Below are 18961 nucleotides of genomic sequence, written 5' to 3' on the forward strand. Positions count from 1 at the left end.
ATTAACGTTTGTGGAGCATTATGGTATATGGGGCAAGTGTCTGTATGGAGCATCTTATGGGGCCATAATCAAGGTTTGTGCAGCACTATATGGGGCAAATATCTTTATGGAGCATCTTAAGGGGCCATAATCAGCATTTATGCAGCATTATATTGGGCAAATGTGTCTATGGAGCATCTTATGGGGCCATTATTAACCTTTATGCAGGATTATATGGGGCATATTTTAATATGGAGCATCTTATGGGGCCATAATAAACTTTATGGAGCATTATATGGGGCTCCAAATTCAATATGGATATTAAAAAACACTTAAACTACTGATGTCTCAATTAATTTTACTATTATTGGTATCTATTTTTACTTTTAACATTTACCGGTAGCTGCTGCATTTCCCACCCTAGGCTTATACTCGAGTCATTAAGTTTTCCCAGTTTTTTTGTGGCAAAATTAGGGGGGTCGGCTTATACTCGAGTATATACAGTAGTTCTATCTGACTAACTTTTTCAGTAGACTAGTGAATGTCATAATTTACAGCTTACTTTAAAATACAAAAATTGCAATTTTGGATCATTTCTGATTCTCCGCTGCTTTGCACACATACTAGTTTATGTTGTAATTGGAAACCATCTTCTCACTACTACCTTACTGGAGAGCTGCGGTGATTATCTATTATTTAAAGTACCTCCATACCAGGACCCGATGGCAATGCACATGCCCCCTTCTTAGTATCCAATACATATGGAAGCATGACAGACTCATCAAGTGGATATTAGCAACTACATTCCAAAACGTAGCAATTACAAAGTGACCATCTAGATCTCAAATGTGTAAGTCAAAACACAGCAAAGCCCCTTTGCCTCATGCATCCACCAGAAAAGCCATGCTAACGGGTTACAATGAGGATGGAGGGAAAGCAAACAGGCTATAAGAAAAAAAAAATGGTGCCAGTGTCTTAGTTGCACACCGCACAGATATGGAGGAACAGAAGAGAGACCTTTAGGTTCTTAAAAAGTAATACCCTCTCTAACTGGTTCATGTTTTTGGATTGTTCACCACTATTGGTGTCCAGTTTGCAGAGAAGACATGGAGAGATCTGCAGAAAACAAGTAAATGTATGAATGTAAACAGAACGTGGAAAACACAAAGGAAGTACAACAGGTGAGGACACACATAGTGGGAAGTAAGAAACATTGCGGAGCGCAATAAAAAAGGCAGATAATTGGAGGTCAAACATATTATTATTATTATTATTATTTATTGTTATAGCGCCATTTATTCCATGGCGCTTTACATGTGAGGAGGGGTATACATAATAAAAACAAGTACAATAATCTTAAACAATACAAGTCATAATTGTTACAGGATGAGTGAGGACGCTGCCCGCGAAGGCTCACAATCTACAAGGGATGGGTGAGGATACAGTAGGCGAGGATAGAGCTGGTCATGCAGCGGTTTGGTCGATCGGTGGTTACTGCAGGTTATAGGCTTGTCGGAAGAGGTGGGTCTTCAGGTTCTTTTTGAAGGTTTCGATGGTAGGCAAGAGTCTGATGTGTTGTGGTAGAGGGTTCCAGAGTAGGGGTGATACGCGAGAGAAATCTTGTATGCGATTGTGGGAAGAGGAGATAAGAGGGGAGTAGAGAAGGAGGTCTTGTGAGGATCGGAGGTTGCGTGCAGGAAAGTACTGGGAGACGAGGTCACAGATGTATGGAGGAGACAGGTTGTGGATGGCTTTGTACGTCATGGTTAGGGTTTTGTAGTGGAGTCTCTGGGCAATGGGGAGCCAGTGAAGGGATTGACAGAGGGGAGAGGTCGGGGAATTGCGGGGGGGACAGGTGGATTAGTCGGGCAGCAGCGTTTAGAATAGATTGGAGGGGTGCGAGAGTGTTAGAGGGGAGGCCACAGAGCAGGAGGTTGCAGTAGTCAAGGCGAGAGATGATGAGGGCATGGACTAGGGTTTTTGCAGATTCATGGTTGAGGAATGAACGGATTCGTGAAATATTTTTGAGTTGAAGTCGGCAGGAAGTGGAAAGGGCTTGGATATGTGGTTTGAAGGAGAGATCAGCGTCAATGATTACCCCGAGGCAGCGAGCTTGTGGGACTGGGGAGAGTGGGCAGCCATTTACTGTAATGAATAGGTTCGTTGGGGGGGTTGCGTGAGATGGGGGAAAGATGATGAATTCTGTTTTGTCCATGTTAAGTTTCAGAAATCTAGCGGAGAAGAAGGATTAAATAGTGGACAGACATTGAGGGATTCTGGTTAGAAGGGAGGTGATATCTGGTCCAGAGATGTAGATCTGTGTGTCATCAGCATAGAGGTGGTACTGAAAGTCATGAGATTCTATGAGCTGTCCCAGGCCAAAGGTGTAAATGGAGAAGAGCAGGGGCCCAAGGACTGAACCTTGTGGGACTCCGACAGATAGAGGGCGAGGTGAGGAGGTGGTGTGAGAGTGGGAGACGCTGAATGTGCAGTCTGTTAGGTATGATGAGATCCAGGATAAGGCCAAGTCTGTGATGCCAAGGGATCAGAGGGTCTGTAATAATAGGGAATGGTCCACTGTGTCAAAGGCAGCCGACAGGTCGAGGAGGACAGAGTAGTGTCGCTTGCTCTTGGCAATGACACATCGAGGTATAAATGGACCTGGTGAATTAAAGCCAAGAAAGCAAAGGAAGGAAAGAATCACCACTCCAAAGATGAATTGTCAAAAGTGAAGGTAAATCTGTGTGTTCATGTAGTCACTTATTGTGGTCTACTCTGGTATCCAGTGCCGTTCTCCTCTTCTCAGTGTCGTCACCACTCTTTAGACGCTCCAGGTCACTCTGTACTCTATGTGGAGCAGGAAGTCTCTTTTGCAATATAGGCCTTCGGGGTCTTGTTCTGATGCTCCATAGGCTTACTTTGTAAAAGACACTTCTAGATCACGCAGTGATCCAGCTCAAAAATATCTCCAGGATCCGTCCTTTCCTCAACCCCCAATCTACTAAAATGCTTGTGCACGCCCTCATCATTTCCCGCCTTGACTACTGCAACATCCTTTTCTGTGGCCTCCCTGCTAACACCCTTTCACCTCTCCAGTCCATCCTTAACTCTGCTGCCCGACTAATCCATCTCTCTCCTCGCTACTCCTCCGCTTCCCCCCTCTGCAAATCTCTTCACTGGCTCCCATTCCCTCAGCGTATCCAGTTCAAATTACTAATACTGACCTACAAAGCCATCCACAACCTGTCTCCTCCATATATCTCTGAACTAATCGCTCGATATCTTCCCTCACGTGATCTCCGGTCCTCCCAAGACCTCCTTCTCTCCTCCACACTTATTCGCTCCTCATCCAATCGCCTCCAAGACTTCTCCCGAATATCCCCCATCCTCTGGAACTCTCTGCCCCAACACGTCCGACTATCAACCACAGTCGGATCCTTCAGACGGAACCTGAAAACTCATCTCTTCAGGAAAGCCTACAGCCTGCACTGACACCGCTGCTGCCTCATCACTATCGAAGCTACCGCCTCACCAACACCGGAGCTACTGCCTCACCAACACCGGAGCTACCGCCTCACCAACACCGGAGCTCCTGCAACCCTCAACCTACTGTCTCCTTCCCCATAATCCTGTAGAATGTAAGCCCGCAAAGGCAGGGTCCTCGCCCCTCTGTATCAGTCCGTCATTGTTAGTTTGTTTACTGTATGTGATATTTGTAACTTGTATGTAACCCCTTCTCATGTACAGCACCATGGAATCAATGGTGCTATATAAATAAATAATAATAATAATAATAACACAGCGTCACCCTGATAGTTTGAAGAACAGTGATGTCACCGAGAAAGGTAACGGCGCTGGACACCGGAGAAGACGGCGGTACGTCGGTATATTAATACACTCACTCTACACACCATGGACATACATTCATTTAATGGAAAAAAAAAAGTATATCAGGGTGCTTCTATAAAAGCAAAAGACATTGAAGAAATGCAGCAAATTTCAAATGTTAAAACAAATTCCACACCCAGACTCCTCAAAAATAAATGAGGGTTTTAAGAAAAATAATAATATCAATGATTAGAATAAAATCCATTGCATACATTATAATTTATTTTCTCCTCATCCTTACAAAATTGAAGACAAAGAACGGCAATCAATTCAAGAACCATGTTAGGGTCTTATCAGTGACTATGAATTAAAAGTGAAAATGCCACATCATTTTAAAGTAGTTTACTTAAAATTTGTAGAAAGAAAAACAGTAACAATTGCCAAATGGTTAAAATCAATCTTTTATATTTGAAAACCACTTTTAAAAGGTTCAAGTAGGAGGTTGAAGGTCCATTTGAACTGCAAGATAATCATGCAGTGTAAAGGGATTGCTGATCACCCAAAGAATAAGAAACACTTGATCCTCAAGTGAATCGACCTTAAAACAAGATATCCAGGACTTTGTAATAAAAAGAAGAAGAAAAAAAAAGTGCATAAGCACTAACAGGCAAGTAGTTGCTACCTACCAGCCTTTTGTACCCATTGGCATTCTTCACCGTCAGAGCGGTCACAGACTGTTCTTGCTGGCGATTCAGCTGTCTTAAGGTCAACAGAAAAGCAGCTTATTTTCTGTCTAGCTTTGTCGATGGCGCATGACAGCTGAGGTCATGCTGATTGACAGCCAGCTCAACCAGTTAGGCAGCAAGGATCTGGCAGTCAATCAGCATGACGTCTGTAGTCCTGCCCTGTCAACAGAGCAGGGCAGAAAAGAAGCCACCGCTCTGTCGACGTGACATCAGCAGAGGCAGCTGAATTGCCGGCAGGAGTGGTCTATGACCGCTCTGTGCTGGCAAAGAATTACCTGCCTCCAAGTGCTTGGGCACATTTTTTTTGCTTGTTTGTTTTTTTGTCACAAAGTCCCAAATATCCCCTATAAGTGCTGCAGAATAACAATATTTTTAGCAGTGCATTGTCTTGTGTAAACAGGACCTGTGCTGAGAACAATGCCAATTAGCAATTCATTTCAAATCAGTACACCTTTAGACATGGTGCGCTTATGTAAATCGGCTATTAAACAACAGCAAGTCGATAAATATTTACTGATAGGCAGTTGTTAATTGCTGCCATTAAGATTGCGTAAATGAACCTTAAAGAAGGGAGGTAAATATTCAAAACAAGGTGTCTTTTTCTAAGTAACTACGGTAAGTATTTTTACTGTTATTTCATTGCAAGGCAAATATGTTTTGGTCTTGTAATAGCTAAATCTTATCATGGAGTTTTGAGTGTGGAATGCTTATACGTAAGGTATGCGGCGCCAGGACAGATTTCTTCGGACATGTAGAAGTATGACCTTTGTCAGGCACCCTACCTGCATACTCCTAGCCTTCTATTTGATCCTTTTAAAGCAATTTGCAAATAAAGAAAATGGATTTTAAAAGGTGTTCTCCAGGAACTGAAAAAAATAACTAAAGGAAGTTATTACAAATAATTACTTTTACTTAGCAAATCTGGAGATACCAGAGGTGCTGAGTTAAGTTGAGGCTGCTCACACTGCTGCCCACCTTATCGGATCAAATACTGGAGATACCAGGGGTGCGAAGATAAGAAGAGGCTACCCACTGCAGTCATCCAGTGTATCTGATCTAACAGTGGATATTCTAGGGGAGTTGATTTAAAGGGAACCTGTAACCCCATTTTTTCAAGATGATATAAAAATAGCGCTAAATAGGGGCAGAGCTGTGCTTTAAATTAGTGTATTTTTGGAGCCTTTATTCCCCACCTATGCTGCCGAAATACCTTTGTAAAGTTGCCGTTTTGGGCTGTTACTCACGCTGGTCTGGTCATATGGGCGTGGTGACAGCGCTGTTTCTCCCCCAGATCTCCGTTGGTGGCGTAGTGGTGTGCGCATGCCCAGCAGGCGAATCCAGTGCGCAGGTGAAGAAAAAAAGCGCGATCTGCGCTATTCCGCGGTTTATTGGTGGGCGCGGCCATCTTTGTGAGGCCACGGGTGCGCAGATGGTACTTCTCGGCTTCCCGGGGCTTCAGGAAAATGGCCGCCGCGATCTCCATCTGCGCACGCGTGGCATCCCGCGGCCATTTTCCTGAAGCCCCAGGAAGCCGAGAAGTACCATCTGCGCACGCGCGGCCTCACAAAGATGGCCGCGCCCACCAATAAACCGCGGAATAGCACAAATCGCGCTTTTTTCCTTCACCTGCGCACTGGATTCGCCTGCTGGGCATGCGCACACCACTACGCCACCAACGGAGATCTGGGGGAGAAACAGCGCTGTCACCACGCCCATATGACCAGACCAGCGTGAGTGACAGCCCAAAACTGCGACTTTACAAAGGTATTTCGGCAACATAGGTGGGGAATAAAGGCTCCAAAAATACACTAATTTAAAGCACAGCTCTGCCCCTATTTAGCGCTATTTTTAGATCATCTTGAAAAAACGGGGTGACAGGTTCCCTTTAAGAAGAGGCTGTCAAACTGATACTCCTTCCTTCTTTCTGATCTAATACTATGGTCTGGCAAACTTAAATGGTTACTCGAAAATGCCAAACATCTTTTCCAGGTTATGTTTTATTAATTATTATTATTATTATTATTATTATTCATTTGGGTGCTTTACATGTGAAAAAAGGGGCATACATAGACAAGTACAATAAACATGAGCAATACAAGGCACACACAAGTACAGAAGGAGAGAGGACCCTGAACGTGAGGGCTCAGTCTACAGTTTTACAAAGTATTTTACGATTAAAACTAAACAAGAAGAGTATCTGAAAAGGATAAGTATATAGGGTGAGGTTTATGAAAGTGTGTTGCAGCCAATAAACAACTCTGTTTAAGTTACAGAAATATTACCAAAGGCAGATTTTGTTTATCGCTACAAGTACCAGAATCAGAAGATAGGGTAAATGGTTCATACCTTTCTCTATATAAAGGCACAGAGATCCTCATTATCCTAATTTCCACATAGAACATTTCTATTCTTGCTATGAGAGTAAGGTGCTGTTCATATTTCATTGCACAGTTCAGTCTTTGTTGCAGATAAGTACATATATACCTCATAGTCCATAGTATGCTACTATATGGGGTCTTTTGTACACCACCGATGTCCGGCATGTCTCAGCACTCTCGCTAATTTAGCTCTTTTGCCCCTATGATAGAGAAGCTCAGTGTATGTTTGTTACTCATGTTGGATGAAGGGTCTTGATTTTAATCACTTACCGTATATACTCTAGTATAAGCCGAGATTTTCAGCCCAAATTTTTTGGCTGAAAGTGCCCCTCTCTGCTTATACTCGAGTCACGGTCGGCGGGTGAGGGGGAGAGGGCGCTGAGGCATACTTACTTGCTTCCGGGCCTCCTGGCGCTCCCCCTGCCCGTCCCATGGTCTCCGGGTGCCAGAGCTCTTCCCCTGTTCAGCAGTCACGTGGGACCGCTCATTAGAGAAATGAATATGGACTCCACTCCCATAGGGGTGGAGCCGCATATTCATTTCTCTAATGAGCGGTAACGGTGACCGCTGATAGAGGAAGAGGCTGCAGCACCGAAGACCAGCTGTCCGGGGGAAGGAGCGGGACGCCGGGAGCAGGTAAGTATTACATTTTCACCTATCCGCGTTCCACCCGCCGAGCTCCGCTCCATCTTCCCGGCGTCTCTCCGTACTGACTGCTCAGGTCAGAGGGCGCGATGTCGCATATAGTGTGCGCGCCGCCCTCTGCCTGATCAGTCAGTGTGGAGAGACGCCGAGACGGGACGCCGAGGAGCTACAAGCAAGAGAGGCGAGTATGGCATTTTTTTTATTATTATTATTATTGCAGCAGCAGCAGCGTTATATATGGCACAGCTTTATAAGGAGCATCTATGGGGCAATAATGAACGGTGCAGAGCACTATATGGCACAGCTATGGGGCAATAATGAACGGTGCAGAGCACTATATGGCACAGCTATGGGGCAATAATGAACGGTGCAGAGCACTATATGGCACAGCTATGAGGCAATAATGAACGGCGCAGAGCACTATATGGCACAGCTATGGGGCAATAATGAACGGTGCAGAGCACTATATGGCACAGCTATGGGGCAATAATGAGTGCAGAGCACTATATGGCACAGCTTTCTATGGTACATCTATGGGGCAATAATGAACGGTGCAGAGCACTATATGGCACAGCTTTCTATGGTACATCTATGGGGCAATAATGAACGGTGCAGAGCACTATATGGCACAGCTTTCTATGGTACATCTATGGGGCAATAATGAACGGTGCAGAGCATTCTATAAGGCACAGCTTTCTATGGTACATCTATGGGGCAATAATGAACGGTGCAGAGCACTATATGGCACAGCTATGGGGCAATAATGAACGGTGCAGAGCACTATATGGCACAGCTATGGGGCAATAATGAACGGTGCAGAGCACACTATGGCACAGCTATGAGGCAATAATGAACGGCGCAGAGCACTATATGGCACAGCTATGGGGCAATAATGAACGGTGCAGAGCACTATATGGCACAGCTATGGGGCAATAATGAGTGCAGAGCACTATATGGCACAGCTTTCTATGGTACATCTATGGGGCAATAATGAACGGTGCAGAGCACTATATGGCACAGCTTTCTATGGTACATCTATGGGGCAATAATGAACGGTGCAGAGCACTATATGGCACAGCTTTCTATGGTACATCTATGGGGCAATAATGAACGGTGCAGAGCACTATATGGCACAGCTTTCTATGGTACATCTATGGGGCAATAATGAACGGTGCAGAGCACTATATGGCACAGCTTTCTATGGTACATCTATGGGGCAATAATGAACGGTGCAGAGCACTATATGGCACAGCTGTGGGGCCATAATGAACGGTATGGAGCATCTATTTTTATTTTTGAAATTCACCGGTAGCTGCTGCATTTTCCACCCTAGGCTTATACTCGAGTCAATAAGTTTTCCCAGTTTTTTGTGGCAAAATTAGGGGGGTCGGCTTATACTCGGGTCAGCTTATACTCGAGTATATACGGTATCTTAGAGCTGAGAAGCTAATTAGGAAATTTCTGTTGCAATTTTCATTGCAAAAAGACTAACTAGATCAATAATAATGTTACTATAGAAAGTAATGTACAATTGGTTTGGTAGGGCATAAAAATATCCATAGAATAATACTGTACTTACAATATACTAGCAATCATCACATCTTAGCCCCACTGTTGTGTAAAGGGCAAGTTACACTTGATTAATTTGTGTTGAGGTTATACAACTAAGTATATAATGGTCATTTCCAGAAAAATAAATTGTACTAATTCTACAGCAAAAAGCTAAAGCAGAACCTGTTTTTAGTTGAAAATAAATAAATAATTAAAAAAAAAAAAAAACATGTTCTCTAAAATCACAAAGGATAAAAAATAATAACCGATGTGAAAAAAAAAGCTAAACAATTTAGAAAATGTTCAAAAAGCTAGAGAAAAAAAAAGAATGGAAACTACAGTAACAGCATTCTCACAAAGACAAATCCTAGCAGACCACGTAATTCATGCAAATTAGAAGACTGGGCGAAAAGCTAAGAAAAACAATGTTTAAATACCTTTTTCATATTGGCGCCAGCGTAACTTTTTGATTCTTCTTTAAACTGAGGTAATCTGTAAGAAAAACATGGCACGTTGTAGTATGCGTTATATACACACACCGCATATGAATGTATCAGCCGCATATACAAATTAGTATTACATAAGTTAATATTTATGGGCATTAGTAATAAATGCTGTTGTGTTTTATTTTTTTAATCTAAATTCTAGAATTCTAATTAAAAATAAAATACTTAAAGCAATAAAGAATACAAAAGTGAATGATCAGCTTTTAATGATATCAGCCTGGCATTTTGCGCCAGTGAGAACGTCACTTATATTATGAGTAGGAGCTCGTGGTCGTGACACACAGATAATTGAGTTTTGAAGGTCAGTGTTTTGCAGTAGCAGTTTCGAATGTTCACCTGCCCGATTTGTAATGGCATATCATTAATGGAAAAACCTGCTCCTGTGAATGCCAGCTCCGTATTTTTTTGTCCTTTGGTTGCAAACACAATTTAAGGACTTCTCTTTAAAACTATAGAAAAAGAACGTAGAGCTCATCTATGGGTAACATCAACACAAAATTAAGTTTAAAAAAAAAAAAAAGCCAAAACAAAAAATAGATTTTTCTGTCAGTTACACAAACATGTATAATATATCCTATTTTCTGTTTATTCTCAATAAACAACACTTGAATGACCTGAAGAAATTCAACATTCATACAGGACTATGAAATAGGATAGGGGGGGATTTATGGAAGGTTTAATTACTGCTCTGGTAAGAAGATACAGGAGAGAATGCGAAAATATAACTGATCAGGTAAATATATTCTTAAAGGGGTTCGTCAAGATCAATCTTTGGGAACCCGCTGCTCCCCTGCCTTTTGGCTTCCTGCAGGGCGATGTGCTGATGAATAGTGACAGTCTGACCTACGCAGCATCTTAGGAGCACAGGGGGTACTAAAGCCGGTTCAGACACCGGCTAGCTTCAGAGAAGCCCATTGATGATGGGAATGGAAAAAATAATCCATGTACAGACAGTAAACAAAAGGTACATTTAAAGGGACTCTGTCACCTCAAATTGGCGGGATATTTAAATGACTTTTTACCTGTCCGATGGGAGTCGTTTCATCTTTATTTCTCCACCCCTTCCGTCCCTGTTGTCCGCAATATGTTAGTAAATTAGAGTACATGTGCTCCATAGTTGGCGCGTGCGCAATGTAATCTTTGGTTGCGCACGCGCAGTATGCTTTGCCCGACTGCGGGCAAAGCTGAAAAGCATTACTGCGCATGTGCCCGCGCACTGTGCCCCGGAAGTATTTCGCTGTGTTGTGGGACAGTGCGCGGTCGCATGCGCAGTAATGCTTTTCGGCTTTGCCCGCAGTTGGGCAAAGCATACTGCGCGTGCACGACTGAAGATTGCATTGCACACGCGCCAACTATGGAGGATAAGTACTCTAATTCACTAACATATTGCGGACAACAGGGACGGAAAGGGTGGAGAAATGAAGATGAAACGCAGCCCATCAGACAGGTAAAAAGTAAGTTTAATATCCCGAAAATTTGACGTGACAGAGTTCTTTTAAATCTAAGCAAATAGTGTGATAGTGGTAGTGCTAAGTAGGTTGCCCGAAGATGAATCATCTCAAAATCTCCATTGCACAATTTGTTGTAAATCTCCCTAAATTCTAGGGATGTACATCTCCATGTAGGTGACTATATGCATGAGTGTACTGTTCTCACTTTATCCAGACTAAACCTGACTTTTCACCTTTGCTGTTCAGAAGGCCATGGCGATGCAGTGACTGTTTAGTTTGCTGGGTCACACAAGATGCCACTTAAACTTTGCTTAACAAATTTCCAGTGACCGGTTGACATCCACGCAAATGTTCTATGTATATCACCAATATCGACTTGGTGAACCTATGCATCTCATTCTTTACTCAAAAACAAAACGGTATATGAATCAAATATTGGGTAAAAAGACTTTTACCCATGAGTAAGGAAGTATTAATTGGACGATCTTCATTTCTCCACTAACCTACAGTATATAAAGCATAGTTGGCATACAGCAAAATGATAGAAAGTGGATTTGTACTTTAAAAATAAGGTAATCCTTATTAGTTCAATTGTCAAAAAAGAAATTCAATTTTGGGTCAAGATAGGAAAAAAACAAACAAACGCTTGGAGATCACAGGTTACTGTGGTCAGAACAGGATGCACAGGGAAGCTCTCTGTACAGCAATCTACTGTATTAACCGTCATGTGAGAGCAGCAAGCAGTCACTGGACAGAGCAATGAGGCCTCTTTCACACTTCCGTAGGTACGGGGCCGTCGCAAACCGTCGGCCCGACGGACGTTGTGCAAATAGTGCACAATGTGGGCAGTGGATGCAGTTTTCAGACGCATCCGCTGCCCATTATGAGTTCCGGTGAGGAGGGGGCAGAGTCCAGCCGCACATGCGCGGTCGGAAATGGCGGTTCCAACAAACGAAAAAACATTACATTGAACGTTTTTTCGTCACGACGGGAAGCAAAATCACGACGGATGCGATGTGTGGCCATATGTCGTAATGCGTCGCTAATGCAAGTCTATGGAGAAAAAACGCATCCTGCGGGCAACTTTGCAGGATGTTTTTTTTTCTAAAACGACGCATTGCGACATTGGCCAAATGACGGAAGTGTGAAAGAGGCCTAACATGCCATTGGCCGCAGAGGTCACATGCCTACCTGGCAGAAAGAGGAAGCAAGGAGGACGACGGGGAGCCGCCATCGCTGTAAAAGAGGAGGGGGCAGAACGGTGTGGCAAGTATTCTTTTTTTATTCTTATTATTTTTGAGCATATTCATGATTCACGAATCATATGGTTTTCTTAAACAAAAAAGAATCCCTACTAAGTGAATCAAGTTTTTTTTTTTATATCAAGATAATCACTAGTCTTTAAAAAGACAAATTCTGACAGATGAAGGAGGTAGACGTGTGGTGGTCAAGAAGGCTGGGATTCAATCTTTATGCTAATCACTCAAATCTATCTCCTTCTATTCCATGTTTCATACCATTTAAGCAATAAGTTTTTAGAAAAAATAGCAATGAAATATTATGGCCCATACCTCCATCTATAAAGCTGTATAAAACCATTCAAATGTTTGAAGAAAAATAACTATTTTAAAAATTCAGATCCCAGATTAAGAAGGTGGCACATAAACCAAGACCTGATCGCTATAAATGACTTTTTCATCTGGAGAACAAGCAGCAAACCTTGAACTTAGGTTCAGCAGCATGTGCTCAGGGTCCTACAATTACTTTTATTTCATTTTGTCCACACTGCAAGAAGACAGATGACCATCGGCACATCTTGCCCTGTGGACCCCATATAAGTGTAGAATATGCCAGTCCTCAGGGGGCCGTGTCAGCAAGGCACAGGCAAACACAAGAGGGTTTACCTTGAGAAGAGCAGCTGCACCATGTCGACAAGAGTGTGCTCTGCAGATTTTCTCAATAACTCTGCGAAGACAAAAACAAATAACACAGGTGTCATTACGTTGTGTGATATTATCAAGAGGCTTCTGCAAGCGGTCTCCCCTCCATTCCTTGTTTACAGAGGATTACGGCAAATTTATTAAAACCAGGCCAGTGTTCACCCCTTGACTCAATGAGTGCCATGTCTGCAACACCAGATGGTGCTGTGGAGCAATGCAGACACTATGGAGAAAAGGACCATCACTGACAGGGGCATCATCAGAAATCAAAACCTCTAAAGGACAACTACCAGGAGTGTCATATAAAAGCCTCTTCATGCACTACTTATCAAGTGCTCAAATTTAGAACCCCGAAGCTTGCAGCTCACCTCCTCAATGTCCTTATATTTATGCGGGTGTATAATACATACAGATATGTGTTTTTGTTGGACAAGGCAAGTACAGAAAAATCCTATTACGTGTATACACAAACACATTAAGCATACAAAGAAAAAAAAAGCAGCAACACTTCGTTCTTTCATGCCATGTAAACCTTAGTCCTTTATTACAAAAAGTTTTTCATGGACATGGTTTTACGGGCAGGACAAGTGCAGATAAAACACGCAAAAGGACAGGACGACGGCAGTTTCATACATACAGTTTTTATTATTCTTCTATAATGCTGGTAATAAACCTTGTGATGGAAAAAATTGTGCTTTCTATGAAAACTCATACTTTTATTAATCAAATGAGTTGCCAAATTAATTGAAAATCTAGTCCAGACATTGACAAGGTTCAAATAAAAGATTCTTATTTTAAATAATTTTCTCCTTTTAACTTTGCTTTCGTCAAAGAATGTTCCCTTTGCAGCAGTTACAGCATTGCAGACCTTTGGCATTCTAGCAGATAATTTGCTGAGGCAATCTGGAGAAATTTCACCCCATGCTTCCAGAAGCCCCTCTCACAAGTTGGTTTGGCTTGATGGGCATTTTTTGCTTACCATACAGTCAAGCTGCTCCCACAACAGCTCAATGGGGTTGAGATCTGGTGAACGCGCTGTCCACTCCATTACAGATAAAATACCAGCTGCCTGCTTCTTCCCTAAATAGTTCTAATAATAATAATTTGGAGGTGTGCTTTGGGTCTTTGTCCTGTTATAGGATGAAATTGGCTCCAATCAAGTGCTGTCCAAAAAGTATGGCATTGCAAAATGAAGTGATAGCTTTGCTTATTCAAAATCCCTTTTACCTTGTCCAAATCTCCCACTTTACCAGCACCAAAGCAAAACCCGGACCATCACATTACCTCCACCATGCTTGACAGATGGCGTCAGGCCCTCTTCCAGCATCTTTTCAGTTGATCTGCGTCTCACAAATGTTCTCCTGTGTGATCCAAACACCTCAAACTTGGATTCGTCTATCCATAACACTTTTTTCCAATCTTCCTCTGTCCAATGTCTGTGTTCTTTTGCCCATATTAATCTTTTCCTTTTATTAGCCAGTCTCAGATATGGCTTTTTCTTTGCCACTCTGCCCTGAAGGTCAGCATCCTAGAGTCGCCTCTTCACTGTAAACATTGACACTGGCGTTTTGGGTGTTCTATTTAATGAAACTGCCAGTTGAGCATCTGTGAGGCGTCGATTTCTCAAACTACAGACTCTAATGTACTTGTCTTGTTGCTCAGTTGTGAGCCTGTAAGGCTTCCAAGGGAGCAACCGGAGGAATATTGGAGCCAGACCAAGCTGGCGTGACCGCACAGGTGGCAGGAGCCTTTGGTACGGAACTGACTGCTTTCCCGTAACCAAGGTCCGAACCCAGGCAGCAGCCTTCACCACACATGCTAGCAATGCTAGTAGTCACCATGGTTGAGATAGGGAAATATTGGCTCTAGGCTCCTTGGCACATATGGCAGACATTATGTACTGATGGCTTTCCTGTGGCCCTCGCGTTACATTAATCTTGGCCCAAAAAAAAAAAGGTACAGGTTGTTCACCCATAGTTAGACCCATGCTACAAGGAGAACCCTACAGCCCTCCTTCCTGAGGCGGAGAGGTCTACTTAAACAGTGCTATACCAGAAGGCCATTGTGGAAAATATGTTAAAAAATTCCCATCGGTCAACGCTAGCGGCAGGGGGCAAGGAGGAGAGGTGCGAGACACACACACCAGGTACAGGAGAGGCAGGGGTACACAGTCAAAGGACTAGGCCAATTTCATGACACCAGCCCAGCGTCCTGGTCTTGATGACCAGGTATTTTTGACAAGGAGGGAAACGTTTTTAAAGATGGTCAAACAATACCTGGTCAACAAAACCAGCGTAATCTCCAATCTCTCTGTGATCTTCAGCTATTTAGTCTCAAAGCTGGACTCGTAGCATTTTCTGTCCCTCTATGCCTTGGAGGTGTTGTGCTGCCTTGCCGCTAGTATCTTGCCAGAGCGGGGTTTTTAGTGCCGCCTGGGGTTCATAGAGACGCTTTTGCCTGTCAACAGAAAGTGCTGACAGGCTCACTCTGATAAAAATTAACAAAGTCTGCATTAAGCTCCGACTTTTCCACACCACCAAATGACAGCAGCCCGTAATGTGTTTTTAATCTTCAATATTTGAATGAGTGCTGCCAGTGGTTGCCTTCAACGGTCTATGTATGACTGGATGACCCTCCTAAGTTTTTTTCTGGCTTTGCACTTTGAGCAAACCCTTTATGAGTGTAGGAGCACATCAACTACACTTTCTTAAAGGGACCCCGTTAGCAGGATTGTGCACAGTAACCTACACACAGTGTCAGGACAGCACCGTTATACTGATAAAAATTATACCAGAGTTAATGAAATCCGTCTTATGGTTGTTGTTTAATCTTTATTTTCAGTTTTGAGGTAATGATACGCTCATGCTTCAGGGTGGCCAGGAGTTGGGGGGGCTTCATGTGGTGATCTCATTAGCTAATCATAATGCAGACTGCTGACAGGTAACTGATCCCTATGTGACCTGCCCCCTAGGTCGCATAATGAATACAGTTGTGCTCAAAAGTTTACTTACACCAGCAGAATTTTTGATTTCTTGGCCTTTTTTTCAGAGAATATGAATGATAACACCAAAACTTTTTCTAACCCCATATCCTTGTGCTCTGGTGTTGTAGCATGGTGGCGCTACATTGATGATGTGCTTCTTATCTGGCAAGGCACTCAAGAAGACTTACATTCTTTTTTTGAACATCTAAATGATAATTCATTAAATATAAAACTCACACATCAATGTAGCAACCAGCACATCGAATTTCTAGATGTTTCTATCCAAGTTGATCATATGGGCAATATCCAGACTGATTTGTTTCGGAAAAAAATTGCAGCAAATACTTTACTACATGCCACTTCTTAACACCCAAGGCATTTGCTGAGAAACATTCCTACTGGACAGTTTCTGAGAGCCAGGAGAATTTGCTCTAATGATTCCTTTTTTGAAAGACAGGCCGGTGACCTCCATCACAGATTCGCAGAACGTGGATATGGCAAGAAGAATTTATGTCAAGCATATACAAGAGCACGCTTAGGGTATGTGCACACGATGTAGATTTAGTGCAGAACTGCAGCAGATTTTTCTGCAGCAGAAACGCTGCAGAACTGCACTGTGATTTACAGTACAATGTAAATCAATGTGAAAAAAAAAGCTGTGCACATGGTGCAGAAAAATCTGCGCAGAAATGCTGCAGATTTCAAAGAAGTGCATGTCACTTCTTTTGTGCAGTTCTGCAGCGTTTCTAAACCCCTCCATAATAGAAATCCATTGGTAAAAAAACGCATAAAAACGCATAAAAAACGCATAAAAAACGCATAAAAAACGCATAAAAAACGCATAAAAAACGCATAAAAAACGCATAAAAAACGCACCTGCGGATTCTGCCAGGAGATGCAGATTTAGTGCAGATTTTATGCAGAAAATTCTGCCCCAAATCTGCATCGTGTGCACACAGCCTTAAGCAATCGATGTGATCTGCTGAGAAATAAACCTAAAAAAAACCAAGACCTTCGACACTAAGATAAGATGCATTCTGGATTTCAATTCACGTAGCGATGAAGTATATAGGATTCTCCTGAAACATTGGTCAATTCTGTCACTTGACAAAACTTTATCTGACATAATTGGCAGCACTCCTGCTGTGACCTATAGAAGAGCACGCAATTTACGTGACCACTTAGTCCACAGCTACCACAAGGGTGACACTACTAAATTTATTTTTGGATCTAAAGGCCCAGCTTGGGGCTGTTCCCCTTGTGGGAAATGTGTTGCCTGTAAAAACGTGGTTAAAGCAAAGGACTTCATGAATGTGGATGCAACTAAACAATATACCATCACTCATAACATCAATTGTACCACGAAAGTATTCATTTATCATGCCACTTGTTCGTGTGGCCTGATCTATATCGGCATGACGACAAGAGAATTTAGGAGGCGAATCCGGGAGCATATATTGGATATTGAAGGTGCCAAGAACAGTGATGATTTGTCAATTTTAAAACAATCCCACGACACTTCAAAGATAAAACATCAATGTGACCCTAATGGACTTTTGTTTAGGGGCATCAATAGGGTTTTTATTGGGCCACGTGGTGGTAACTGGAAACGCCTACTGGCCCAAAAAGAGACTAAATGGATTTTCAGATTAAATACAATCTCACCCTATGGATTAAATGACCATAATAGTTTTCAACCATTCCTCTAAAAGAATATATACAGTTTTTGTAACCAATCCGCTTGTTAGTTTCTCACTATGTTCTCTGTTTTTATATTTTTAATTAAACTAATTTTTTAATTAACTTTGAGCTGCTGTATTTCTGACGTTGGTTGTCTCTTTTTTTATATACTTAATGCATATTTTTCTCTTTTACGTTTCCATCTAGACACTAACCTCGTTGGCGTTTTCACTCCATCTTCTATCCAGAATGGCGTCTTTCAAGCACTTGTCACTTTCTCATCTGCACATATTTATATCTATACACTGTACATATGTGTGTTTTATATGCAGTGTATATATATTTATATATTTTATCTTTCTATCTATTTTTAACAATTGATATACTTATATGTATTGTTTTTCAGCACTAATCGTATTTTGTTCATATATATTGGGCACTATATTAATGGCTATCAATCACATGTATATATTTATTATGCTCATAGATTCAATTATTTGTATTAATTATATGTATTTGTTGGCACATTTATATATTTATATATTTATTTTTGTCTATTTATTATAATATTACGTCATCTGTGTATATGGAGTGGTAATTGTAATTATATGCATTCTTTCCCTTCTCCTTTGTTCCCGGTTATTTTCTTTTTTCACCTCGGCGGCACTTTTCCAGTTTGCGGCTTCGTTGCTATGACACCCCTGACGATACTTCTTCCTCAACACGTGACTTCATCATGTGGTTATGTCACGCGATACCTGGCTCTTGCGGAGGTGTTCACGTTTTGTATAGCTTGTCTCGGTATCCATGACGACCGGACTATGCAACGATATGGCGTCTTTTCTTATCGCCGCCTCTTAGAATATCATGCGGCGGGGGTTTCTATAGTCCTTCAAGCGATGTATACATATATTGTGCAGTGATTTTGGAATATTATTTAGCTATATAAATCTCACCCTTTGTGTCTTCTGCGCATGCGTCCTGGTCTTTTTCCGGGTTTCTCGTTGTAATGGCCTATTGCAATATAAAAAGGGATCAAACCAGTGTCTATCCACCCCTGGACGAAGCATTTTAATGCGAAACGCGCGTCGGGTGTGGTGGACGCCTGGTTATCCTGCATTTGATCTGGTAATATGTAATATATAATGGAATGTTTTTTCACATACTTGTTACCTTACTAGATTCACAGGACCTCTGTCGGCCTTTACTTTGATCCACATATGTGCTTTGGTTTAATTCTTCCATGCATTGGCCTACTAGACAAGGGTGTTTTC

General features: G+C 42.2%; 1 protein-coding gene across 8 annotated transcripts in view; it reads right to left on the reverse strand.

The window, feature by feature from the left end:
- Window positions 1-18961, reverse strand: part of GBF1 (golgi brefeldin A resistant guanine nucleotide exchange factor 1) — a 349375-nt gene that overhangs the window by 162254 nt on the left and 168160 nt on the right. For 7 of the 8 annotated variants that reach the window (XM_069753292.1, XM_069753291.1, XM_069753293.1 and 4 more), the window contains exons 7-8: window positions 12989-13049; window positions 9565-9619 (exon numbers count right to left, since the gene is read on the reverse strand). In XM_069753292.1, the coding sequence (XP_069609393.1) occupies window positions 9565-9619; window positions 12989-13049 (116 nt within the window). Of the gene's footprint in view, window positions 1-996; window positions 1096-9564; window positions 9620-12988; window positions 13050-18961 lie in introns of all 8 variants that reach the window. The other variant, XM_069753294.1, reaches the window with a different exon arrangement.

This window comes from Ranitomeya imitator, chromosome 2, assembly GCF_032444005.1.
Source record: "Ranitomeya imitator isolate aRanImi1 chromosome 2, aRanImi1.pri, whole genome shotgun sequence".
In the NCBI taxonomy this organism is placed as follows: domain Eukaryota; kingdom Metazoa; phylum Chordata; class Amphibia; order Anura; family Dendrobatidae; genus Ranitomeya; species Ranitomeya imitator.